This window comes from Anser anser (assembly GCF_964211835.1).
Source record: "Anser anser genome assembly, chromosome: 4".
NCBI classification, from domain to species: Eukaryota; Metazoa; Chordata; class Aves; order Anseriformes; family Anatidae; genus Anser; species Anser anser.
Window position 1 is genome coordinate 20,567,098 of NC_139724.1, and position 27,469 is coordinate 20,594,566.

Genomic DNA, 27,469 nt, shown 5'->3' on the forward strand with positions numbered 1-27,469 from the left:
TGAAATGTTCTGTTATTCTGTCAGCATTGTGAAGAAAAATGTGCAAAGCTGTAGTTATGGAGGGTACGAGAGAGATAGGGTGCACAGGTGGAGATGTTCTCATTTAAAAGTTTATACTTTAAAATATAAACAGTTAATTTTTTTCATATATAAAACTACATGAAAACTCTTTTAGATCCTTTCTGCTGAGTGGGTAGCATACTTACTGAAATAGTGGCTTTTATTATTTAACGGGGAAAACACCACCAGCCTGAGGAGCAGCAAAGGATGTCAAAGTACATTCAGCAGAACTGTGGGAAGAAGGCTGGACTTGCTTCTCAGTGAAGAAATGAGAGGCCCCCGTGAGAGAGGCAAGGTACAGTCTGTTCCCCACAGTCTGCTGTTCCCCATAACACTGCCTTTAAAGCTGGGGCATCAGAAAGATGGTCTCTGGGCTATCTTCCTGCCACATGCACAGCCTTGCACATATATCAGTGTACGTGTGCAAGTATGAGTTTGTGATTGTTCAGGAGACCAACTCAGAAGACAGCAAAAGAAACGAGTAAAACTTTGGAGGATTGCTAATAGTCTCCTTAGGTATATTTGAGGTTGCACAATTTATTTTTTTTCTGAAATGCTATAAATGCACAGGGGCTACTATTTCAAGATGCTTAATTAGCAAAAGATGCAGATAGCCATATAACTGGATTTTAAAAGGTGCCTATGCTTCTACCTGCCATTCATGTCGATGTTCATGAGCTTTTGAAAATTCTAGACGGTACTTGAATAACTACTGAGTCATAAGAAACAGATTAATATAGGTATGTATCATACTTCTCGGAATATAGTCAACCCTTGCAAGGAACTATTTCACCAATTTCTTAGATAGCCAGACACAGATGTAAAAATTGAGATGTCAGGAAAATTTGGGAAATCTCTTTTCCCTTAGAAGAGAGAACTTCAGTCACAACAAAAGAATGTAAATGTAAAGGCAGAACATATAACAGCAGTAGGTCCTGTAAAACAGAAACAAACAAACAAAAAAATTTAGTCAGACATTGAGCAAAGTGATCACAGCTGGCATTTGGCACTTCTGGTGAGAAAAAGGGAAATAAGAGTTAAACTACCTATTTCTGTCTTCACTCCTTTCAAGTGTATGTGATGACCTGTAATGCACTTATTCTTCCTTTAATATTAAGTGCTTTAGCATATTGAAAAAATGTGATTTTTTCCCATTAAAAGCAAGCTTAATGGTCTTTTTAAAAGCTAGACAAAATTAGTTTCCTAATTAATGAGGGATTTAGATGTGTTTGCTGAAATGAAGAGAGAAGAACTTCAGGCCTGTGGTTTAGTCATATTTTGCCTTGTCTCAGGCCTTGCATCTGTACCAATTTTCTGGGGCATTTTCTTTTGGGAGTGGTGGGGTGTAGAGAGTGTGTGGTGGTTTTTTTTGTTTTTGTTTTGTTGTTGTTTGTTTTGTTTGTTTTGTTGTTGTTGTTTGGTTGGTTTGTTGTGTTTTTTTTTTTTTCTACTTATAAATTAATGAAATAGTCTGTCAAAAATCAAGGAAGCCCCTTTAATTACAAATGCCCAGTGAAAGTGTATAGTGAAAAGCTAGCTTTGACAGTTTTATATCCCTGGCTATCTGCCTTTGCGTGTTATTTGCACTGTGAGCTGTTTACATGATGTGTTAGCTTTGACAGCTAATAAATTAGCTATAGCTGTTGAACATGAGTCTCAAAAGCTATTTGTCAATATGTGAGCATGCCTAATGCATTCGTGTACCTTTATGAGGAGAACAGAAATCTGCCTGAGGTTACTCCTGGTTTGATACGTCTGTATGGCCTTTCTGTCAGAAGGCTGGAATCCTAAAACTCCTGTGATGCTCACATTGGTCACATAGGTTTGTACATGGTGGTAGAGGCAAGTAATTGTTTACTGGAAAAGACAGTCTGTAATTACAGATTTTGATTCTTTTTGCTTCATGATTTTCATCCCTATGCCTGTAGGGATTTCTGTTAGCTGGTTCAAAAACAGCTCTAAAAAATCACCACCTCACAGTAGACTTGGGATTGTGCCAAAAATGAGTTTGCTCATATTAAGATTTTGTGTCAATGTGCTATAAACAGATCCCAATACAGATTCTTGTAAATGAAGCTTGGAAGTTGTATTCTAAAGCTAAGCTACAAAAAAAGGCAATTTTCCCTTCTCTCTGCAATGTTCACTTTCACTGTAGTAATTATATGCAGTGCAGTGGTTTTGGATGCACTCAAGGGAATGTCTAAACCCATTCATCTTCCCAAGCTTGTTTATTTCAGAATGCTATTTTCTTAGTGAGATTGTAAAGGTTATAAAGGTCCAATTTATGCTCCTTACTCTTCTCATGCAGTCCTTGCTTTCTATTAAGACAACAACAACAACAAAACGTTTTTAACACTGCAGTGTTTTCCCTGGCTATGTGAGCTAATGCTATTAAAACCCGAAGCTCTGGAACTTTCTGTGTTCAGATGGGACCATCATCCTGTATTTCCTAAACACAGAGGTTGGATGCATGTTAAGAGTTAAAATATGGCTGCAGGGCCAACCTGGCATCTTTATTAGCATATTTAATTGCTAATCTCTCTAAACATAATGATTTTAAAAGACTACTCAGAGAATGTCATTTAAGTTCACTCAAAGGCTGATGAAAAGAAACTGTTTCAAAAAGTATTTCTCTCCATGTGAAGAAAGCATATTTGTGAAGATTAAAAAAGTATCTGTAAGTATGAGTGTTTGTATGGTCTGTCACCTCTGAAAATTGTAACTGTGCAAATCAATTAAATGGGGGTGGGGGAAGCAAAGAAATACCCGAGAGGAGGTACAACAGACAAGATAGTTAAGGATTATATGACCATATTATCTGACTTTCTTAGGAGAAGTAATGTGGTAGGTTAAATAATAATAAATAAATAAATAAATAATAAAATAATATCACTACAAGCAAACTGTTCTTGTCTGGAACTTCATTTGTCCTTTTATTCCATTTCCCCATTGCTATTTCTGTATTCCTCTGACATAATATTCATTTTGTTTTCATTTTTTTTCTTGGCCAATCGATTTCTTCTCTTGCATTTCCCTGCTTGCTAATTAACCTGCTCATTAGACTTTTTTTTAGCATTGTACACATTAATATTCCTGTAAAAATCAATGTGCCTCTTCATAGTCATCACATAAGTCAGTTGTCTTGCTCCATCAGGGTATCTAAATAAAGTGTATTGCCACTTCTGTTCCACCTTTTATCAATTATCTTAAAATTTTAATGAAGTTGTTAAGATAAATGTGCCGTGCCACAACACAAATGAAGTGGAGAGCTTACTGTCTAGATGGGTGCTGTGCCTATTCTTACACAGTATGAGGAACACGGCATATAACTGGATAACTTCTTCATAGCCGAAAATGAATGCTTTACCTGTTTGATATTATTCTTAGGATGAAAGACCTTTTTGAAGTATAACTGCAATTATACACTTAAAGCAGAAGTCCTTACTGATACTCATGTTGTGCATCTAAAATTTAGATAAGTGGTAAAGGTATTTCACTTTTGTACTTCAACTGGCTTAGTTCTGAAAATTTAATGATCTTAAATTCTGTTTGGACTTCATATCCTAAAAGGTGAAATAACAGTAGTAGCATATTTCACTAGAGCTACAAAGAGAATCACATTAATGAGAATAAATTAGATCATGTGGTGCTTCTGGAGGTCCCATAGTCCAGTCTCCTGCACAGAGGATGGATAATCCTGAAATGAGATAAGGTTGCACAAGACTTGGTGTGGCTGAGCTTTGACCAACCCTAAAGATGGAGGCTCTACAGCTGGGCCCACTCCAACGCTTGACTAATCTTGTGAAGCTCACTTTTCCAGGCATAGAATTCATAATCCCCTCTGTTGCAATCTGTCTGTTGCACCTTGTCCTTTCACTGACATTTCCAAGAAGAAATTTGGCTCTTGTATTCTCTGCAGCTCTGTAAGTGGTTGAAGACAGAATGCCCCGGGCATTCTTTCCCAGGCTGAACATCCACAGCTCCCTCAGCCTTTCTGCGTGTGTGCTGGGCTCCACAACCTGAGTCTGTTAGCTCAATCTCTGATGGGCTCACTTCATTTTTTCAGTATCTGTCTAATACTGGGGTGGTCAAAACTGGATGGAGTACTGCAGGTGTGGCTTCACTGGGACGTGAAATGAGGGAAGAGTGATCACTGCCCTTGACCTGGTGGTGGTGCTCTTGCTAGTTTAGTGTAGCCCCTATGCAGTTAGCCTTCACTGCTCTCAAGGCATGCAGCTTCATGTCCACCACGACTCCTGGATCCTGTTTTTCAGTGCTGCTTCCCAGACTGAACATGCTACATGGAGCTGTTCCATCCCTGGTGCAGGACTTAGTATTTGCTGAACTTCATGAGGCCAATTCCTCCAGTGTTTGGGGGTCCCTTTATTGTAACAGCTATTTCCCCCAGTCTGCTGGCCTCAATGAACCTGAAGTTGTATTTGTTACTATTGCCAAGGTGTCTAATGACCAATAAAAGACAGCTGCCCTTACTTACAATGAATATTTATTTTTGAATGAGAAGCCAAACTTATAAGAACAGTAACCTGGCTTTTTTGGCCAGAATTTAGAAAGTTCAATATAATTTCTGGCAAGCATTTTCTTCTGCTTTCTTGCAGAATATTTTGTTTCATAAATTTTACAAAGCAATAAAGGTCACGATGATTCTTTGTTCTGACTGGGAAATAAGTTCAGGTACTCTGAGGTGCAGTCCAGTACCTAAAACAATATGGTTAATTTACTCTGATATCCTTTATATATGACTTGCTTAAAGACAGCCTTAGCAGTCTAAATTAATACAGTGAAGAGTTCATTAGTATATGCTCCACGTTGTCTCTTATGGCCACTGAGAGTTAGTTCATGTTTTCAAATTACCATTTTTTTTCCCCTGGGAAGAATTTTCCTGGCTCCTCTTGCACACCTTTTAAAAAATCTCTTCAAAAGCAACGCAGAGAAAATGACTCTCATAAAACTACTGCCAGCCTGCCCCTGATATTAAATATCTCCCATGTCTGTCTGCCTGGAAACAGCTCCGGGAGCTATAAGGGTGAATGAAATATGCAGTAGGGTAGCACTGCTCAGTCAGAGGGACTCCGTGGCTGCACTGACCTCTGAACGACTTGGTAACTGCATCCAGTGGAAGCTCAAAACAATGCGTGCCTGTCCAGCTACACCCAGGTTTGTTTCCTGCTGTCATACTTCAAGGAAATCTGCTGCGTGTGTGTGACAGTGGCTTGCAAAACGTTCTACAGCAGCCAAGCAGTAGTGTCTGAAAACAGCTTGACTTATCGGTGTTAATGCCCGTCCTCTTTCTGTATGAGTCATGCAAGCAAAACTGTGAGAAACAAAATAGTTGCTAAACAGTCTCAGCCAAGAGGTGTTTGAGGGTGGCTGTTCACTATAATTTAGCTTTATCGTCACCTACTGTAGTGTTCTTGGCAAACAAAGGAAATGGTTTGATAACCTTCTAGCCAACGTGGGGATGCGTTGCAAACTCAGTCCCGTGGTGCCTAAGTTTTTATAAGGAAAGGTATCATTTTGGCAAAGGTAGGACTGCTTTTATGTGACTTTATATTTCATGCTTCTTAGAGTCCTCTAGTTTTGTAGGTGATGGGAGACTTTTTGAAAAAACATTTGTACATGTTTAGTATCATGTGTAGTATGAAAACTTTCACAGGTAAGAGGTTGAGATCGGTGATACAGGGGATTCTTAATCCTCCTATGCCTTGGGACAAAGCTTGAAAAAAACAGTGCCGTTTACTTGCATATGTGTTGATGATTATGTAATGGGCTACAAGATCAATCTTGATTATGTCGGCAAAATGTTTTTACTAGCAAAGTCCTCAAGACCTGGGTCAGATTTATAGTTATGCTGATAATAGCTAGCTCTTAAAAAGAGAGTGTTTGTATATTAGAAGTTAGAGGTGAAGTTCTTAAAATAAGTGGCTAAACTGAGGTTTTCAGAGCACAGAAGTTTACTGAGAAGAGGAATGTGGGAGTCTTGCCTGTCTGTTCCAAGTACCTACTTTTACAACAGTATTCACTGCATTCAGTTCAAAATGCCATCATTTGCTCTTTTAGAATATAATTCCTTAATTGTAGAATTATATGTTCAGAGGGAAAAAGGAGGAGGGGTAGGTTGCATTGTTTTGAGATAGCGCAAACAAAACTGTGTTTCTTTTGAAGCACGCTCTCTTTGCGTAGTGAAGTCAGGAAGCTGTTACGCACACTTGCCAATATGGAAATAGTACTTCTGGAATGGGAAAAGATTAAACCAGCAATACCAGTCTAAGAAATGTAAATGGATTTGATAATCATTAATAAGTACAATGTATTTCAACCTCATAAGCTATACTAAAAACTGAATTTGAACATGGAGAGAAAAAAAGATGACAAAACTGTGTTGTAATAGGGACTGATAGTTTTTGATACAACATTTTTGACACAGGTCTCTTGAATTTTATAATGAAGTGACACTTTGGATATTTTTGCATGAAAATGAATACTGAAGTTGTATTAAATCATTGAGGATGGTCTGGGTATGAGACTTTAAGACAAATGCCAGTCTATTATGAATGTATTTATCACAAACCAAAATCGTAAAGTATCTGAAACAACAAAACTCAGAAATTATTTTAGAGCCAGCGAACAGCCTTCATCTGCTTCACGTTGCTTCCACAAGCAAGCCTTCAAACACAGCGTTCAAAATGTCACAACGTGTCCCGTGTCTGCTTTCTGTGGACGTTTTTGTCATTGTTGTTCTGTCACCTTCCATTTGCTGTATGGTAATATAACAAAGTATGCTGTCCTCCGTTTTAATGTTGACAGGCCATAACAAATTGTGATTTACCCAAGAACATGACCTGTAGGCATGTACTTCAGTGGGTGCTCATAGATCACTTCTACAGAAGTAGTTTGTATTTGCATAGTTTCTTAAGGCTTAAGTTAGAGAACAAGAAAGCCCACGTTATGTTTTGTGTCATAAGTGGTGAGAGAAGTTCTGTAGCATGTAATTTCTACTTACGGACAGGGCTTTTTTCTCTGAAATGCTTATGAATAAATGTGCAATGGCTAAGGAGGTGGATCCTAAGCTAGGGTAAAGGGACACTGTTGACCTCAATTGAACTTCACTGGCTTATAACAAGGGAGGAAATAGCAGGAAGTATTTGCATTCTTCACTGTTTCTGAGACTGGAAGTTAGAGAAAAGAGGTGTGGCTAGGGGATGGACAGACAAAATTCTGTGAACCTTAAAGAAAATGGTTTATTTGTACGACTTTCTTATTACTAATATTATCCAAATAGGCTTTATTAATACTAATAGGCTTTTGTTAATACTAAGCACTTACTTTTCACTCAACTCATTTAAGCAGTGATTGGTTGTCATATAAATGAGATTGATACACTGCTCTTTTGCAAAACTTTTGAGGCCATCAAGTTTAAGCACTTTTTCCTTACTATTTGAGCAGAAAATGGAGGCCGTGGTGCTACATGCTTACACCAAGTGCAAGTTTTCGCCTTGGAGGAATTTAGTATGCAGCCTTTAGTTCTGTATGCTCATGGAAACAAAGAGTTGTTATACATGACTGACCAGCGTTTGTACAAGTGCAAAAATTTAGGAGAGGTTTGCCTGATAATCGCTAGAAACAGAGTGTGTGATAGCTGGCTTAATTCCATAGTTACGGGTTGTTAGGCATTGGAATAGGTTGTCCAGGGAAGTGGTTGAGTCACCATCCCTTGAGGTCTTTAAAAGACGTTTAGATTTAGAGCTTAGTGATATGGTTTAGTGGAGGACTTGTTAGTGTTAGGTCAGAGGTTGGACTAGGTGATCTTGGAGGTCTCTTCCAACCTAGATGATTCTGTGATTCTGTGTGAATTGTGATGGAGGATATAACTGAGGTACACATTTTTGTCTTTCTTGATGATTAAGAGTAATCAGTATTTGCCAGCCAGCAGTGAGGCCGTAAGAGGCAGTCGGATGCTCAATATATAATCAGAGTGCCAAGGGCAGGAGCAGATACCTGTTCTTGGAATTTGCAGCTCCAGTTCACTCAAAATTCAGAAGCATTTGCTGGTTCAGGGTTTATGCACTTGAGAAAATTCAGTGTGTTTTGGATGATGTGGCCCCAGTCAATAATTCATTGCTGATAAATTTGTAAGGCCTTATCTTCTACTCTACTTCTTGTTTATGCTGATGTCCCTCAGCTGAAATCAGTACGGAGCAATCTTGCAGTAGAGCATAGATCAAGCTTATAGCTTGCCTTAGACATTTACAGAGGGTTTATCAGTATCTAATACTGTGTCTGGTGATGGAGTGTTCTTTAATGTGACTTCTGAGAATTGCAGACTTTCTTATTGCAAGAATGAGTAAGAAATCCAAATGTCTTCAACTGGTGCTAAATAAATGCTATCATAAGCAAGGGGAAGGATTTGCTTGCATAAGGACTGTGTTTCATTAAAACATTTTATTGAACTTCACTTGGTGCCCTTAAAAAGTTTATGGATTAATGGTGACTGGTTCACTTTCTGCAAGTTCAGGATGTACAATAAATTCACTGACCCGATCACTGGAGCATTTCATGAAGCTGTCATTCTTGAGAATGCCTGCTTTTCGTTATTGTAGGTTCTAGGTAGTCTTGGCTGATGTTGCCTTCATTTACTTATTACAAGGCAGAGAACCCCCAAGTTCTTCATATTCTCTGCTGTATCTTTTCAAGGGCAACACATGTATTCTCTAGGCATGATCCGTTTGTTGAAGATATATGAATCAATTCTTCAGTCTACCAAGGGGATCTGTCCTGCAGTTGTATTTCACCTAGGGTCAAGAGAAGTTTAAAATACAAAGGAAGGAGAAGCTTACTTCTCTATCCATCTGCCATACAGATCTTACTGCTTCACGTGAATATTTATGTATTTATAAATGCAAGTAAATTTCAAAAATGCATTTATAGAATTGAATGATTGAGAAATAACAGAATTCTAAATAATGTTGCTACTAAATGCAAAGTCATAAGAAGCAGATATAGAACATATTGAAGTTACCATATTTTCATATACGTAGCCCATAGATTTTTAAAAGGTGTTTAACAATTTACTAATCTTCTCTATAAGACCCCAATTTGCAATATATTGGAAATTTTACCCAAAAGCTTTCCTTGCCCCTGCCTTTTTCCTCAAGTCATCCTCCTTACAGTCATCTCACTTTCACTTGAATTTAATATCCTATTGGATTCAGTCAATTTTTACTCTTAACACTCCTGGGAGTAAATGTGGTCATTCGTCTCTACAGATCTGTGCATTTCTCTTCTGTCTGCAGAAAATCCAACACTGGAAATTCTAAAGATGCTGCACTGTGTTGTGAGGATCACTGGGCTGCTGCTTGAGTGCCTCTGTAATGTCAGTGCTGGGGTGCACTTCAGAAAGCTGCTGCGTGACCCAGCATGCCTTCCTGTCAAAATACTCGTGTTTTTTGTTTTTGTTTTTTTTTTTCTCATGGCTAGCCTGAAAGAAGGAGTCAAACTGCCATTGCAGCGGCAGGCTACAGAATCGTGTTCAAAATTCCCTATTTACATCCAGTTGAGGGATGAAAGCAACAGAAGGGGTCATGGACCCAGCCTACAGATGTGCTGTGCACTTCACGGTTCTCTGTGTGTTGTCTGTTGACTGTTTTGTTTGTGATATGCAACTCTAATGCTGATTTTTTTGCAGATCAGAATTTATGGCTTGTTTTAGGCAACTAAACTGACAAAAAAACAACTAAAATTCATTCACTACTTGTAGTTGTAACCTGGAAAAAGTACAAAAAAAATTATTTATTTTTTGAGTCTAATTTGTTGATAGTTGTCTGATTTGTTTACAGTTAAGTTTCCATTTCTCAAGCTATTTGAAATAGCTCTACAAAGGAAAAAATACTCTAACTCATGATGCCACTTAACAACCAATGTGTTAATTAAAATCATGGAATGTGATTTACTGTAACGACCAGTTGGACACTATGGTAGCTTGTACAGACTTGTGTGAAATATGTGTTAAATTTGAGGCCTGTTTCCTTGTCATGTGGGTGTGGGTTGGCATGCAGTTGAAATCACTGGTGCTCTAAGTAGTAGTGAAATTTAATGAGCAAGTAACAGGGGCTTTTAAAATGACACATTGCAATGCACTGTATGGTAGGCGATTGTAGTTATAAACTATAATTAAGTGTGTGGGAACTGAGAACATCTGCTAAGGGAATGCTGCTTACTGTTGCCAATTTTAAAAAAAATGCTGTAAAAGTAGTGTTAAAACATCATATGCAGCATATTAATTTGAGGACATAATTTTAATAATTGTTAAGTAAACCGAGGTGTAGTTTGTGAAGGAAAACATTCTGTGTTGCTCCCTGACATTATCTATCCTCCTTGTTATTCACACTGCACTCAGCGAGGTTAAATAGCTGGTATAATAGCAAGGGATGTAACTGATCTACACATTTTCCTGAAACAGATACCATCTTGTGTGCTAGCACTCCATGAATTAGTTGAGTGACGCTTACAATGCGGAACAATGTAGCCCTGAATAGCACTTGTGGCAGGGTTAGAGCAACTGCTACTGCTGCAGGTACATCTGATAACCTTGACGTTACATTGAAGACCAGTACTAAACCCAATAAAGAGTCAGTAGAGGATTCCTGTTAGCTTCAGGACTCCTGGGGAAGTAGCCCTGGCAAAGTTTCACTAGCTTGTTTAGAAAGCAAAACAAGCAACAGCATCATGATACAATTGAAAGAAACTTGGTCTTAAGACTCAAAAATATTCAAACTTGTTTGAAACTGCATTATTAAACCTTGTGAACTGGTTGGAGTAGACTGGTAGTACCAATTATTAATGAAGTAATTCAGCGTATCCTGGTCAGAGATGTTTGGCAAGAAGTAGGGGCTGGGTTTCTACAATGTAGTTATTTTGCTCACATTAAAAATTCTGGTGACCTATAATTTAGCAAGTTTAGGATCTCATTGGCTGGAATACAGATGTAAACTTCAAGCCGGCTTTGTTAGGCATGTGACTTTTACCTCCCTTTCCAAAAACTGTGTGCCTCTGAAAGATGTGCTTGCAGATGCTCAGTAGAGATTTAGTGAAGTCAGAATATCTGGAGATCCATTCTCATTGCACATGAACAGAAAATTAGAACTGAGTATTGAATGCTTCTGAGTGCCAAGGGTAGTATAGGGAATGAGTGGGACTGTTCATGTAACTGCAACTGCAATGAATGCTAGAGCTAGCTGAAACTAAGGTGACAGTGTTTGCTGATCCTTCAGACTCCCCTATAGACCAGACTTGAAGGGGAAAAGCTGCCAGGCTTGAAGACCGAGGGAATGAGAGCACTAGACTGAGACAAATTGCTGCTGGCAGAGGAAGGGGGAGTTGGTGAGGGGTGGTGATGGGAAAATTGGCATTTAAGCAAGTTCGACACACAAAGGTAAGATTGGCTAGGAAGGAATGGCTGAGAACTCGAGCTGAAAGTTTATTGTAGTTGCCTAACTTTGTTAGCAAGCAGATGTGAAAAGGTGGAGGTTTGTCTAGTGTTTATAGAGGAGTGATTCAGGTATCTGTGGGGATCAGATAATGCAACTCCCGTGTTTCCTCTTCCTTCTTTCAGGAGGAAAAAAGACACCTAGTAGGTGTTGCAATGATCCTAAGAAAGGCTTGCATTACTGTTCTGAAGTCTTAGGGTATGAAATGCCAGAATTAAAGCTACCTTTGCTGCTTCAGTTTATCCCCTCTCTATGGATGCAGTTACTGCAATAGTTTTATATCCTATTGTTTCTGCAAAGCTGTGGCCTCATCCAGAGCACAAGCTGGATCTCCTCATGGGATGCAATAGTTTTCTGATAAACTGGACCCAAAGTATCTTCAATTCAATTACCCAAAGTTACTGAAATTGTTTTCATCTTCAGTCTGGCTTTTGCTTCAGTGAGAATACAATAGCTTTCTGAGCCAAAATTGCTGTGGTGAAACACATAGCTGTTCCAATGATCAATATTCAAGGCAAGCCTCAAGAAAAATTAACTTATAAATGAGGTTCGGGGCTCTGTGCTGATCTACCATTATTAGGTCAACCATTGCATAGCTTCTTACAAGAAGAACATCATTCTTTTTATACACAGGCAAATTTTTTTTTTTTAAAGCAATCTGAAGTTTTATGTTACACTGTTACAATTCCTAAATTACAGCTTTTTAATTGTTATGTGTATGTATAGATTGAAAGATACGGGTATATGTGTGTATGTGCAAGCATGTTCTGCGTATGTTTTTTCTCACTAGAAAATACTGAGGGTTAGTCTTGGTTCAAAAAAAAAAAGAAAGACTTACAAGTATTCCTTAGAGACAAGTCTTTTTGTTCTGCAGAATGTGTGTGGTCAGTGCAATTAAGTCCTCTTTGAGCTGAATGAAAATTCCATTTAAATATTCTGGAGGTTATTATGTCTTTGTCATGACTGATAGAATGATTTATTATTCAACCTATTGTTATTTTAGAGTCAGAACTGAGAAGAGGCAATCTTGTGTTGATAAGGGATGATCTTGTCTCTGACCTTCACTGTCTGCAATGCTGAACCAATGCACTGAGTGGTTTCTTTCTCATTTAAGAGCAGTAAGAATAGCAAGAGTGAGTGTCACATGATAATGTTTTATTCTCAAACTGGAAAATCAGATACCAGAGTAATACATTCAGATAAGGTACATATAAAAGCATGAACTGGGCAAGGCATAATAAAGTAACATTATTCATGATAAAATATTTAACTAAATAATTTAGTATTTAACCCATTAGTGTGTGTGTGTGTATATTTATATATATAGTCCTGTATTTCAGAGAACTGAGAGGGCAAAATTAATCCTTTGATTAATAAAGCCAAATTTGATAAATATAAATTTGGCACTTACAGAAATGAATGTTACTTGCAGGCAGAAAATATGAACTTTATAAAGTATAATAGATAACAAATATTTGGTTTTGTGGATAACCATTTCTGTGATAGAAACCTTATATTGTATAGTTATTACTTGGAACTGTAATAGTAATAATCTTGGGAAATACTTTCAAAATTTGTTTATACTTAAATTTTATTTCAACAGCGTAGGTAGAGTTTTGTGGTTGTCGAATTTTTGCAGTGAGTTTATTATCAATTATTTAATGCCTTCTCTTAGCAGCTGATTGGTTTTAGCAGCTACTATTTGTCCAGTGATCAAAGGAATGGGTAGGTATGGTTAATGAAACTTCAGATATTTCCTTTGTATTTGATGAACATTTAGGGGAAAAAAAGTCTTTATTTTGCTGGTTTTCTTCTTTATTATTTTCTTGACCATCACTGCAACTATCTGGAATTCATATTTTCTGGTTAAGTAATCTCTTTAGCTGATCTTTTGAAATCTCGTAACAACGTTGTTTCCTATAGGATTTTTACCGTGCCTTATTATATGTGCTATCACAGTACATAAGGACCTCTAATCAAAGACCAGCATCCCATTGTCTATAAGACGCAGAGACGAATATAAATTAGCATCCTTTCCCAAGAATTTATAATCCAAAATGAAAAAGAAACAGATGAAGGTAAAAACAAAAATGGAAAGAATCAATGGTGATTCATATTAGTAGAAGGCAGCCTCTACCCACTTGGGAAAGGCTGCATCTTAGCAGAGACTGAGATCCCATTTAGTATGTCTGTGGAAACAGCCAAGTGGAGACAGTCCCTCTCCTAAAGTGACAAACACAGGGGCAAGAGCAAGCTAAGCTCACAAATGTGAAATGCATGGTAGTGCCTTGTTATAGGGGATAATCTGCTATACCATATGGTACCTGGCCTAAAGGAGCCTTGGACCATGTAAGACTGCTTGATAGAATATCCCAGTTCTGTCCTTGAAATGTCCCTAAAAAGTTAAAATGACAGAAGAATGATTGGAATTCATAAAAATAAACTGGTCCAGTATTGATTTTTTTTATTTTTTAAGTATACAAGTAGATTTCATTGGCATGTGAAATCATATCTAATTTAGAGTGGCTGTAAGTTTAATAGTGCAACCATTTCAAGAAACCTCCTCCATAAACAGATCTCAACTTGCAGCAAATGGGAACATAGACATCCTTTGTTTTCTTGGTCTTTTGCTTAGTGGGTCATTGGACAGTTCTGAGAAGATGGGACCTTTTCCCATGAGTTGTTTTCAGCAGCAGGTTTTGATAACCATCAGTCAAGGGGCTGCCAGTCTCTCTCTTGCTGTACAGGTAGATTCCATTTCCCTTTCAAAGCCTTTTTTTTTTTCCAAGGTGCTCAGGTTTTCCAGGACACCTCAGTAACTCCTGCTTCATGATGAGAACCTGCTGTGATCCCTGAATTTCTCTAAAATGACAGAGCAGTCTACCTTTGGAATTAAAATTGCCAGTAGTGGGAATGTCTCCTAATAAAATGCATTGACAACTTAGTATAATTTCATGGTGCAATTATATGAAAGGCATGTGGAGAAGAAATGTTATATTTTTCCTCCATATTCTTAAGTGTATTCCTAGTTATTTGTAGATTCATATTTGCATGTCAGTCTTTTGTTAGCCTCTCAGATACCAGGCAATATCTCAGTCAGTTTTCTCCTGTGCTTGCTTGTTCTCTTTCCAGATGTTTCTGTCAAATACTGTAGTTTTTTTCCCAATTCAAAAATTATTTTCTTTCCTAGTGAAGACTAAGCATTTTGTATGCCTTTTCTTGTATTTTGTTTGAGCCGTGAATTTTAATGTTATGCTGTTCCTGACTTGCTCTAGGATCAGTAAAGGATGAGTTAAATAGCAGACATCTTAAGTGTGCTGGTGGGCAACAAAGAATTCAGACAGAGAAAGATGTGCATCCAATCTTTAAAAATTAATCAAACCTCTAGAACTTTTGAAATTCAGTTAGCAGCTAATTGGTTAATTACCAATTGTTAATTGGTATTAACAATTCTTAATAATGTGAGTTTAAATAGTTACAATTGCACTTGTTGGTAGTTCTTTCTTTGCTTTCTGTCTATTTATACTAGGAAGAGTTGTAGCTTTTTTGTTATTGTTGTTTTATCCAAGCAAGTTGGACTTCATTAGGTATGAAAGCAGTCAATGGTACAGTGCCTGTACCAGTGTTGCAAACAATAAAATCTTAGAATATCCCAAGTTGGAAAGGACCAATGAGGAGCATCAACTCCTGGCTCCACACAGGACCACCCAAAAAACAGACCATGTGTCTGAGAGTGTTGTCCAAACACTTCTTGAACTCTGGCAGGCTCTGTGCCATGATCACTTCCCTGGGGAGCCTGTCCCAGTGCCCGACCACCCTCTCGGTGAAGAACCTTTCCCTAACACCCAGCCTGACCCTCCCCTGTCCCAGCTCCATGCCGTTCCCTCGGGTCCTGTCGCTGTCCCGAGAGAGCAGAGCTCAGCGCCTGCCCCTCTGCTCCCCTCGTGAGGGAGCTGCAGGCCGCCATGAGGCCTCCCCTCAGCCTCCTCTGCTCTGGGCTGAACAAACCAAGGGACCTCAGCCGCTCCTCAACACGTCTTGCCCTCTAGACCCTTCACCATCTTTGTAGCCCTCCTTTGGACACTGTCTAATAGTTTTATGTCCTTCTTATATTTTGGCACCCAAAACCACACACAGTACTCAAAGTGAGGCCAGCACAGAGTAGAGGACAGTCACTTCCCTTGATCAGCTAGCAAAGCAGTGCATAAACAGTAGTAGGTACATTATTTGGTGTGTATTCTGTGGGGAAAGGAGGCAAAGATATTTTAAATGAAAAATGATGATAGTGCACCCTGGGAAAGTGGAAAATATTAGTATCAGCAAAACATACAAACAGAAGGTTGCAAAGCTGATCTGTTTTTCATGTGTTGTACATGAGTTTTTCTGTGTTTTGAGAGCACACAGTATTACTGCTGTTGAATATTTTTTTTGTGTAAACAGTGAAGTCTCTAATGGGACCACAGTTATGCTAAGGAGAGCTGAGACTCTTCAGAAGCAGCCAAACATATTAAGAGTTAATGAGACAAACAGCAGGGTATAAGGCAGTTGTTACAGCATGGAGGAAAGATAGAAGTTTATAGCATCCAAGGTACTTTGAAGCATCTAAATGCTGAGTCATTTAGTCTGAACATTAACAGAAGCTGAAGAAATCATTGTTCCAAAAGCCAGCTGTGAATCTTGATGGGTCATATTTGTGTTTAAGCTCAGTGCCACTTAACTGTTACTTGATCTTTCTGCCATTAGTCTGATAGATGTCACAGAATCACAGAATCATCTAGGTTGGAAGAGACCTCCAAGATCACCAAGTCCAACCTCTGACTAACACTAACAAGTCCTCCACTAAACCATATCACTAAGCTCAACATCTAAACATCTTTTAAAGACCTCCGGGGATGGTGACTCAACCACTTCCCTGGGCAGCCTATTCCAATGCCTAACAACCCTTTCCATAAAGAAGTTGTTCCTAATATCCAACCTAAACCTCCCCTGGCGCAACTTTAGCCCATTCCCTCTCATCCTGTCACCAGGCATGTGGGAGAATAGACCAATCCCCACCTTGCTACAGCCTCCTTTAAGGTACCTGTAGAGAGCGATAAGGTCACCCCTGAGCCTCCTCTTCTCCAGGCTGAACAAGCCCAGCTCCCTCAGCCGCTCCTCGTAAGACTTGTTCTCCAGACCCCTCACCAGCTTTGATGCCCTTCTCTGGACTCGCTCGAGCACGTCCATGTCCTTCTTGTAGCGAGGGGCCCAAAACTGAACACAGTACTTGAGGTGCGGCCTCACCAGAGCCGAGTACAGGGGGACAATCACTTCCCTAGCCCTGCTGGCCACACTGTTTCTTATACAAGCCAGGATGCTGTTGGCCTTCTTGGCCACCTGAGCACACTGCTGGCTCGTATTCAGCCGACTATCAACCAATACTCCCAGGTCCTTCTCTGCCAGGCAGCTTTCCAACCACTCATCTCCCAGCCTGTAGCTCTGCTTGGGGTTGTTGCGCCCCAGGTGCAGGACCCGGCACTTGGCCTTGCTGAGCTTCATACAGTTGGCCTCAGCCCATCGGTCCAGCCTATCCAGATCCTCCTGCAGAGCCTTCCTACCCTCGAGCAGATCGACACACGCACCTAACTTGGTGTTGTCTGCAAGCTTATTACGGGTGCACTCGATCACCTCATCCAGATCATCGATAAAGATATTAAAGAGGACTGGCCCCTGTCACTGCAGATTGAAAGGCTACCATGTGACAACTAGTTCCCTGAGCAGCAAAACTGAAGAAACCTTATGTCTTTTCAGATCAACAGTGAATATATCTGCTCTAGCTTTTGCTTCACAGCTGTGCTCCTCACCCCAAGCTAAAATATTGTGATCATTTCACATTTTACAGCTCTTTGGTTTACATCAGTGTGGGTTCACAAAGTAGACCTGGATACACACCAACAAACCTAAACTGGAAGATGGGCTCAGGGAGAGTGCCTGGCATGCTTCCAACACTGAAAGACACCCAGTCCCCAGGGCCAGACTACAGCCGATCTGAAGTCAAGCCCCTCTGTGGATGTCACCCTCCAACACCTAACCTGCTCTTTTGCCGTAGATCTTGATGCCTGCTTGCTAATGTAGACATACCCTTTGGCAATGAATCACACCAAAGCTGCTCTGGGCTCATCAGAGAGTCCATGTGGGATATTGACATGAATGTCTTCATGTCTTTGGTTCAAGTCTTCACCTTTTCAGACAACAGAAATCTACTCCTTGGTAATTTCTGAAGATTACCTGGTATTTAACAAGTCTTCCCCCCCCCCCCCCCCCCCGCCTTTTTGTGTCTGGGGTCATAAGGTATGTGCAACTATCCACACACAGCTTATAATTCCACCTTCCAGTATTATTCATTTGTATCTAATAATGCTAGGGTTTACCACTCATATGGCTTTGATAATATCTATATTCTTCATGGGAATTGCTCATAGAACATGTAAGCCTGTGATTTGGTAGAGACTCTTGGCTCTCTCAAACTTTGCCAAAATTGGCCATAAGTTTCAAATACTTAATAGAAGTACTGGTTTTGCAGTGTGATCTATTGAACTTATTCGCTGGAATATTTTCATCCTTCTAATTTTTTAAGATATATCATCTTAGTTAATTTTTCCCATTACATTGTCTTTATGAGCATGTTACAAAAAGATCAGAACTAAATCTTGTTGCTTCAGCATACTTAAGAATATCTTATGGAATCTTATAGCACTCCACACATTGGTCTAGCTCTGTTAAATAGATGTAACATTACCTTACAGCAGTTCAGGGAAGCATATTTTTAACTTTAAAAGGCAAAAACAATGGAAGAAAACAGGAAAGAATTTTTGTTTCATGAATGAACACTATTTCCACCGATTCTAGTGGGAGTGGTGTTGACTCATGGAAAAAATACATATTGGAAGGAATTATACTTAGGTGGAGATTTAGGCATGTTTAGTCATTCTTACATGTCATGTATCTAGTAGAAAGGAGCAGGAACGCATTGTGTATCATACCGTATAAACATAGAAATTAATAATATTTGAAGCATTCAAGTGACCAGTAATTAGCAAAGTCCAGAAAATGAATGATGAAAGTAAAATTTGCTAATGCTTGACATGTCTGTTAATTATGGAAGGCTAATGAATCCACATTTAACCTTCACATGATGTGTTTTAAACAGAAACATAATTCTAATGCTATCTGGAGTTTGTGTGTTTTGAGAAAAACGGAGAATTAGTTGGATAATGCCTGTTTTATTTAGATCTTCTGGGAAATAAAAATTTGAGGTGAAATTCTAAAGAATGTCTAAAAAGATTGACAGTAACGTGAATTCTGGGTACATATGTTAAGTACTGCATTTAGTAAAACTAAGGTATTTGATCATGGTGAAATAATTGGCATGTCCTAATAAGACCTCTCTTCTCTCAGTGTTTTCCATATCACTCCAAAGTGTGATCTAGAAAGTTTGTGTATTGCTAGCACTACCTAGTACCCTCTTCCACTAGGGAGAAAATTGGACAGGTTGCGTATAACAAGGTATTGAGCTAGGGGGCACAGTGAACTCCACTATGTTCTGGTAATCCAGCTGTTGAAATCTTTCCTCTGGGTATCTGTGTGTGAGCAGAACTGCTTTCTACCACCAGTCTCAAAGTACCATGTAAATTTCAGGTTGCAACAGGAATCCGTCTCTTGTATGGGCTCTGGCTCATCTGACAGGCTTGTTTGTGCATCTGCAACATTGAGATTTACCTGACAAGGGAACTGCCAAACTAACTGAGGAAATGAGGATGGGTAATGAGTTCCCGGCACTCTGTACTGAAGGTCTGTTTTGTGATGATGTCTGTGAACCCTAATGTTGAAGTTACTTTGCCTCAGCTTAGGCAAACTTAAGTACTTGACTGTACTCAAATAATCAGCAAGTTGTTCAGAAGTAAGTCATCAGCTAGTTTTGCAGCTTGGAAAATGTGACTCCCTTCAAATACTTTCATACACAGTAACAAAACAAAAAAAAAAACTGAATTAGTGTGCTAAACATTAGGAATTTACTTTGCTGCGCTAAGAGAATGTATCTGTGCTGATAAAATCTAATGAAATTTAAAGTTCTAGCATTTTTAATACATAGTCTGGCAGTCCTGTTATGATACCAGTTCTACATGTATTATTTATCACTGCTTCTTGGTATAACTAAAATCAAATAATTCTGCCAGTTAGATTAACAATTCAGATAACTAGCAGAGCTCTACTGAATTCAGTAGGGCTGCACAAATTTGGCTCAGGTAGGTTAAGGTACAATATGTTTAATGAAATCATGCATAAAGAAATAGCGTCCTTTGAATGATCTTTGGTACTCCGTAATCACCTAAAAAACTCTGATTTCTTCTAGTCAATGAGTCAACTTCCTCCCTCCCAAAATGTTCACTTGCAGATGTGCTGCACAACTACTTCAGTGACATGGTGTCCTACGGTAATCTTAAATCATTTCCAGCCTACAGAATGAATTAATTTGAACAAACACTAAGTTCCTGTAAAACAACAGCAAAGGAGGTAACCAAAGGCTGGAAACAAAAATAACCAGCACTGAAGGCTAGGAATTCACAATTTTAAAAACAGCAGTAGGTGCCTGAAGAAAAATGGAAGTCAGTAAGTAGAAAGAATTTTCTTTTTTGTCTATATATTTAAACCATGAAAATAATGGGAAAAAAATCACACCACCACAAACACAAGACTGGAATTATTAATAAAATATTCTCTAATGGCAGAGCTTTAAGCAGAACATAAGAGCAGCAGTTTGTCACCTTTCTTCCTGTTGCAATTTGAACTCTTTTTGTATTCTCTTATACTTGCAGTTAAATTTTAGAAAAATATTTTGATGTTGAAGTGTCTGAGATGTATTTTGAGATGACAGAAAGTATCAATTTAGAGCTAAGTGCAGAAGTTTTAGTTTGTTTTTAGTACACAGCTAGTCAAAAGAATACACATCTAGTAAAAATCATTCTACAAAAGGAGAAAATGTCTCAACTTCTTTCTCTACAGATCCCAATCTTATGAATATATAGGCGATTGTTCTTCTGTTCTCTGCTGCTTTACACGTGAAGAACATTTTGTGTACATCAGCTCCCTGTAACTTCCATGAGCAAACTGGAACCTAGGGAAAGTAGAAATTCAGATCAATTCAAAACCACTGTCATAGTGGAGTATTTGTAAGGGTTCTTCAGTGTCAAAGATGTTTTCCATGGGTATGTCACTTGCATTAAAAATGTGGGGTTGTCTTAGCTTATTGCATCTCTCAGCAAAAACCAAAATGTCATTGGTTGGATGTTTTTCACTTACATGCTCAAGAAACATAATAGAAAATGTCCAAGTTTATTTTGTAATTACTTTTAACCTGATGGCAATTTAAATACAACTGCTATTTTTTTCTTCCCATGCTGTATATGACCACAAAAATTGCTGTCAAGAACCTTCAGTTTAGAAACATGTAATCTTTCTTTATCTTCTCGTGGCTTTTTCTCTCTCATCAAGTATTTAGTTTATTTTCTTTGCTTTATGGAGAAACAGAGGAAAAGAAGAACACAATAATATTTTCTCCTCATCTTGCACTTATAGCATTCTCAGAGAAAAAATCTGTTAGGAAAACAGTCAAAGGCCTGGAAGGAAGTTCCAGTGTCATCAGATTTATTCCCCTTCCATCAGACAGACACATTTTTCACATATTTTTGCCTAATTCAGGCTCTTAATTTTGACCATAGCACTCCTGATAAATGCTCCAGACCTTAATGGCTGCCACGAATAGAAACTACCTTCTGATTTTCAACTTAGGTTTAAGACAAATAGTTAATAGCAGTTCTTGTGCCAACATTGTTCCTCTACTTCCTCAAGTTATGTCAACTCCCTCGATGTGTTTATAGAGTGTGATCAGCCATAGGCTTCTGTGATGGATTCCCCGGTACATGTTGCTCTTTGAACTCATGGTCATGGGAGCTAGAACCACTTGTGGGTTTCAAGATGAAATCTCATCAGTGCCTTGAATAATGATGATTGCATTTTATTTGCTAGGAGAAGTAGGTTTATGTTGCAAGTTAGATACCTACCTGATTCAGTTTTAGTGATACTGTGGACAGTTGGAATACCTTCAAGTTTTTATCCCCAATTACAACCTAGCAAACTATGAAAAAATCATAAATCCAGCTTCCATTTTCATTCTGCTGTCCTTCCACACTGCTCAGAAATCACCTGTTTTCAACTGGAATGTAACTCATGCCCTGCTAGAGTGCTTGAGAAATTTTGTTTAACTAGCTATCCCTTTCCTACCTCAGAAAGAATCTGTGCCAACACAGATCTTTTCTTCTTCCAGTCAGTTAGACCAGCTTATGATCTCCTAGTCTTTTGTCTCCCCAGATGATTAAACTGAGCTTCTGTAGTTACAGGTTTCCCTGATCCTGTACTGACTACTCCTGAATACCATGCAACCTGCCTGTCACATTCCAGTGGATCTTATTGTTGTAGTTCTCCAACTACAGCTAAAAGTCTGAAACAATTTATTTTAAAATAGAGAGAAATAATATAATCAGCTTCATTATGTTCTAGAGCTTATAGTTATGATTGTTTTAGATACAAACATATATCAGAAAAGTACTATTTAGCACTGTTATATCTTTCAATGCCATTACCAGTGGTTAAATTCTACATCACTGTCAAGTCTCCCATTTATTAGGACTCAGCCTAAGTGAACGAATTGGCATATAAAATACATTGACCTATTACAGGGAAAAAAGCAGTAATGCTGTACAGTCTTTATTATTTGGGTTAAAACCACGTGCGCGGTAGGATATATAATCCTGCTTGGTAATAAATATATGCATGGAAGGTTTGTAGATCACCTACCATGTTTAAACTATGAATAAACAATCCTTGGAGTAAAATCTCTGATTGATTTGGCTCCTTACTTGTGCACATATTTTTTCAAGTAGATTGCTGCCTGTAGCTCAAGTTGTGAAAGAACATTAATGCACATCTGACACTTCTCCTCATGCAAACCTGAAAAGCTTCTGTCCCCTTCAAATATATGGGCACTGCTGGCTACCTAAGACAACAAAAATCGATCATTTTCCAGCCAGATCTCACACAAATCTATCCTGCTGCTGATCCATCTGCACTCTGTTATGTATGCCAATTGCTCCTCTCACTGAAAGTCCTTGGGGTGAAATTCATTACAAGGGATGATAACTGTGAAATGTGCATACTGGAATTTGCTTGAAAATGAATATAAATGTCAGATCAGAAGAGCATATTTTAATCCTGCTTTTTATAGTATCTTAAGGGATAAATAATAGGTAACTTAAAACCTCTTTAAAGTCATTGGTCCATTAACGCTTTCTGGTTGGTCTCTGTCATCTTATAAAGTTACCTTTAATAACTAGGGGAACATGTTTAGTTGGTTCTAGTCAATCAAACTCACAATTTACCACAGTACTCAGCACCAAGGATACTGTAATGTAGCAGTAGGGTCTGCTTTTGTTGGGAAAGAGGGATTGTGCATATAATACATATTTTCTGTTTGAGCCTCCTTCATGCTCTGACTATATTAAGTAGAATAGGTCAAGAATATTTTCAGACACAATCCGTTTGGAAACTGCTAGCTTATTTGGAAGTGAAATGGCAATAGTCTGAATGCTCCAATTCAAAACATACCGAACAAGGTAAATTACCACCTTGCTCCTCAACTGACTTATAAAAACAATTTAAGAAAGAAGACAACCAGCATTCTGGAGTTTGCACGCTGGTTAGCTACACTGCTAGCAAGCCTGGCATTTCGAAATTGTCTACATTCCTGGGCCCAGAGCAGGACCCTGAAAGTAAGGTGCAAGCAGATAATAGCAACTACTGCTCATTTAAGCTTTCATTCCCAGAGCATGTGCTCACATTTGTTTAGTTGATGCTTGGTTGGATGGTCAGGCTCCTGCCTTACAGCCTTAGGTGCTCTAACATCTGATCAATAATTAAACCTCTAGCACTGAAGAGGTGCATCTTGTGTGAATAAACTGAGGGCGGAGAGACTTCTTTTGACTTGTCACTAACCCTTTTTATAGCTCCACATAAATGTAGAACAGAAGGGGTGACAGAACGGCTCCCTGCAGTACCCCACACTTCAGAACTTATCAGGAACAGGAGAAGCAATCACAACTAGCTGCAAGGTCTCTAGGAGAAAGCAAAGCTGGCGGTAGTGAGATTCCCACAAGTGTTTTCAGTAACCACTCACAGTGCAAAATATTGCTGAGCTGAAATAATCCTTGTGGTGTTATCAAGAAATAAGGAGTCTATGAATTTGGTGGAAAACCTACCTGAGCTAGGTGACTGAACCAGCAGTCTCTGGTTTTGCAAATCAATGCATTCCAGTAGCACTTTGTGTCTGCACGATAGTTATAGGCATTCCTTCCATTACAGCTTCTAAGAGCTGAATGCCTTAGCTGATCATTAGGCATCCTTTTGGCTGTGAAGAGTATCTCATACTTTCAGGGGAATATTTATCTCGCCTCTCTCAGGGCTATGTATTAGAGCTATCTAGAAATCCATTCACACAGAGCAATTTTCAGGAAACAAAGTAGGAACAGGAGCACAAAACAAAGCCCTTTGTTCCCTTCCCCTCATTTCTTGAGGTAAGAATCTTAAAAATTAAAAATTGTCTGAAACGATGTTAAGCAAGTTACTTGTAGAGGTATGGCTGTTAAGTTCATTGCATTCATTTGGATCGTACTGCCAGTATCAAGTATTTGAATGCTATTTTAGCTCTTTGCCAGCAGAGAATTGCAGGTAACTCTAGGTGAGCTCTGGCAGCTAGTTAAAATGCAAGGCCTTCTGTTTGCGTGAGTTAAATTTCTATTGCCTTATGTACATGCATGGGTTTCAGGTATACAGGGCTCATTTGTTCCTTAGCAAAATGAGATTAATGTGGAAATGTTAGTGATTTGTGTGCAGTCCTTTGCTGAGTGTCAGCAATGCAGCGTAAGCTGTTCAGATAGGAAAACACTTAGGAGGGCAAAGTCATAGTGCTAAAACCGAGTGTTGTGTTAAAACTTGAGTAAGAGTTGAGCACACTTTATGTAAATATATGGAAGCCACCTGCTAGAAATCATTTTGGCACTGCCGTGTTCCAAGAGATCTGTACTTGTTGGGTCTGAAAATAAATATCATGTTGCATTTCATGGCTTGTTTGCAGTACCATCAGCGGTTCAGTTCCAAGATAAAGGAGCCTTGAAAGTGTGGTGTCTCCTCTAGCAGCCTGAAAGCACTGGAGGAATTTGAGGCTTTAAGAATATTCTGTAGCTGTTACATAAGTCAATGTCAGTCAAATATGATTAATCAAAAGGAAAAAAAAAAAAAAAGAAAAGAAAAGAACAAAATAGAAGTAATTTGCCTTAATTTTTAAAAGGTCTTTCAGAAATTCTCTGGTAATTTACTGATAACTGCAGCATAAAAAGAATGTAATTAAAACTTTATTCATTGCCAGATAGCTATTTCCGTAGCATTTAAGTAGGGTTTTTCATCTTGCATCCTTTTTGTCACAAAACTGACATTGAATAATATCAGCAGAGTCCAGGTATTTTCTTCAAATACTGTAAGATGAGGTATCCCTAAACAGTAAATTTTCCAAGCAGCAGGAAATCCGGCTTCATTATGAATGCAAGGGAATATGGCAATTTATGTGTCACTTCAGAGGTACAGGTAATTCAGGGCACCTGTTGAGCTGAGCTCAAATTCTATTTTGGTATTCTGTGTTTACTTGTATTAAATATTAGTATATTGAGTTTTCCATTACAAAAAGGGTCACTCATGCATACCTTCGTACTTCCAAAGTACCCAGCTCTATTGGACTATTTTTATTTTGTAAAGCTCTATTAAATTAAAAGAATACATGGTTTTCCATTTGCTTTATCCTGAGCTTGACTTGGGAACAGCACTGAGGGAGAATGATTATTTTAGCCCTCATTTTTTCGGCCTTCAACATTTCTGCCCACTCACTGTAGTACATTAGAGTGGGCAGCACGCATGTGCCATACAGCTGGGATTGGCTAGTGCCCAGAGTGCTGTCAGTCTTACATACGGTGTTCTTTGGAAAACCCGTCTGCATCCCTCTTTATTGTTCATCCTTTTATGCTACTGCAGTGTCTTAAAGAGGCTGAATAGAGGAGTTCCTGATCCCAAGGAACATATCCTTGCAGTAGATGGAAATACTGTTTGAGTCGCTGCTGTGACTTAAACTTTGAGTCTGCATGGTGTGGCTAAACTTTAACAGTAGGTCAAAGTAGCCTGTTAATGTAGGATGTCCTGCTTCTTCTACGGTTGTAGTTGTTTTTGTCGTTGTTTTGGTGTTTGTTTGTAAGAACTGTGTAGAGTTGGGATACATAAATAAGTGATTCAGCTTTTGGACGCATTATTTTGATGCAAGTAGCTACCTTTAAAAAGCATGTTGTGCTTGGAAACCAAATATATAATGACTTGATTCACTCTCTGTTGACTCCATTGGGACTTTTGAAATGGACTCCTGGGGATGCAAAAACATGTCCCGATTCTGTGCAGAGCAATGCAGAGAGCAACATTAAGAACATCAGTGTTGTCCGTAGAGACATGTTAAATTACTAGATGAAAACAGCCATGTCTACTTCTTAGAAACCTATGGAAAAGACCTGCTAAATTTGGCTGCTTAAAAAATATTCAGCGAGACCTATGCTTTATATCTGTTTTTGCATAGAAGGCAAATAAGGCTTATAAGTAGCCTTTAAAAACACTTCCACGTTCTTGTACGGGAATCTTTTTTAATTTAAAGTTTCAAGACCAAAAATCAATCACTGTTTTTTGTGTTGTTTTGTTTTTTGTTTTTTATCCCAGAGAAAATGTTTGCAAGAGAGAAACTAAACACTTGGAAATAGAGTAGCTTATAATGGAAGCAACAGCTCATCTTTAACTTTGGAAGGGCAAGTGGTGCCAATTTAATTAAAGCCACATTAAAATAGGTCTGTCATTTGTATCACACTGATTCTCCACTCCTCTGAGAAGTCCTGCTGCCATTTTGTACCACAAATTCTTGTCTTGTGCAAATTAATAGATCATTTTATTTTCTGCAGGAAATCTGAAGACTTTTATAGCAAATCCGCCAGTGTCAAAATGAACACAGGTATGCTGCTTCTGTGAGATTTTTCTTTACTTTTATATGTTGTTTAGAAAGCAGAGAAGGTCCCAGATTTATTTAAATGTTGATGAACAAATTATATCTTAATCGGTGCTGGATTTAAATTAAACAAGGTATTTTAGTAGTATGTCTGCTTATATGCATTTCTGTTCCATATATGAAATTTCATACATCTTTCTGTATGTATGGATATATATATGGATACATAAAATATACATGCATGTTTAGCTTTCTGTGCTTAAGTTACATGTTTCAGTTTTGTATGTGTACGTTTTATGCAAAAAAAATGTTTCAAGGCATAACGGTTCTGGAAAAGTGATGCTAAAACATCACATTTTCCTAACAGCACATGGTTTAAAAATGTTTTGTTTCCATTCTCTACTGTCACTAAATCAAGGGGCGTATAAAAAACTATCCTGTATTATTAGCTGCATTTGTGCAATCAGAGGAGGATGACTACTTTGTACTTACAGGGATTTGTATTTTCTCTTAAGTTCCTTTGGTAGACATACTGACAAAATGAAATACTCCACGCTATGGGAGGTTACCTTAATGATCTGTAACATTCTAATATTTTGCTCCCAAATCATTGAAGTCGATAGATAATGCTACTGTTTTTTCTGGAAGAGGTGACAGGCCTCTAAAAAGCAGACTGGTGAAATCCTGGGCTCCCTCCCTTATATCCCCTCAGGGGGTATAAGTCACCCCC

The 27,469-nt window shown here is 38.5% G+C and overlaps 1 protein-coding gene across 6 annotated transcripts in view; it reads left to right on the forward strand.

The window, feature by feature from the left end:
- The window catches only part of SORBS2 (sorbin and SH3 domain containing 2), a 160,006-nt gene that overhangs the window by 50,174 nt on the left and 82,363 nt on the right, over nucleotides 1–27,469 (forward strand). For 3 of the 6 annotated variants that reach the window (XM_083836402.1, XM_083836405.1, XM_083836399.1), the window contains one exon: nucleotides 26,696–26,745. The exons of 1 other annotated variant lie outside the window; for it this stretch is intronic. In XM_083836402.1, coding sequence (XP_083692528.1) covers nucleotides 26,736–26,745 — 10 coding nt within the window. In that variant the 5' untranslated portion in view covers nucleotides 26,696–26,735. Of the gene's footprint in view, nucleotides 5,605–26,695; nucleotides 26,746–27,469 lie in introns of all 6 variants that reach the window. 2 more of the 6 variants (XM_083836403.1, XM_083836406.1) reach the window with 1 other exon arrangement.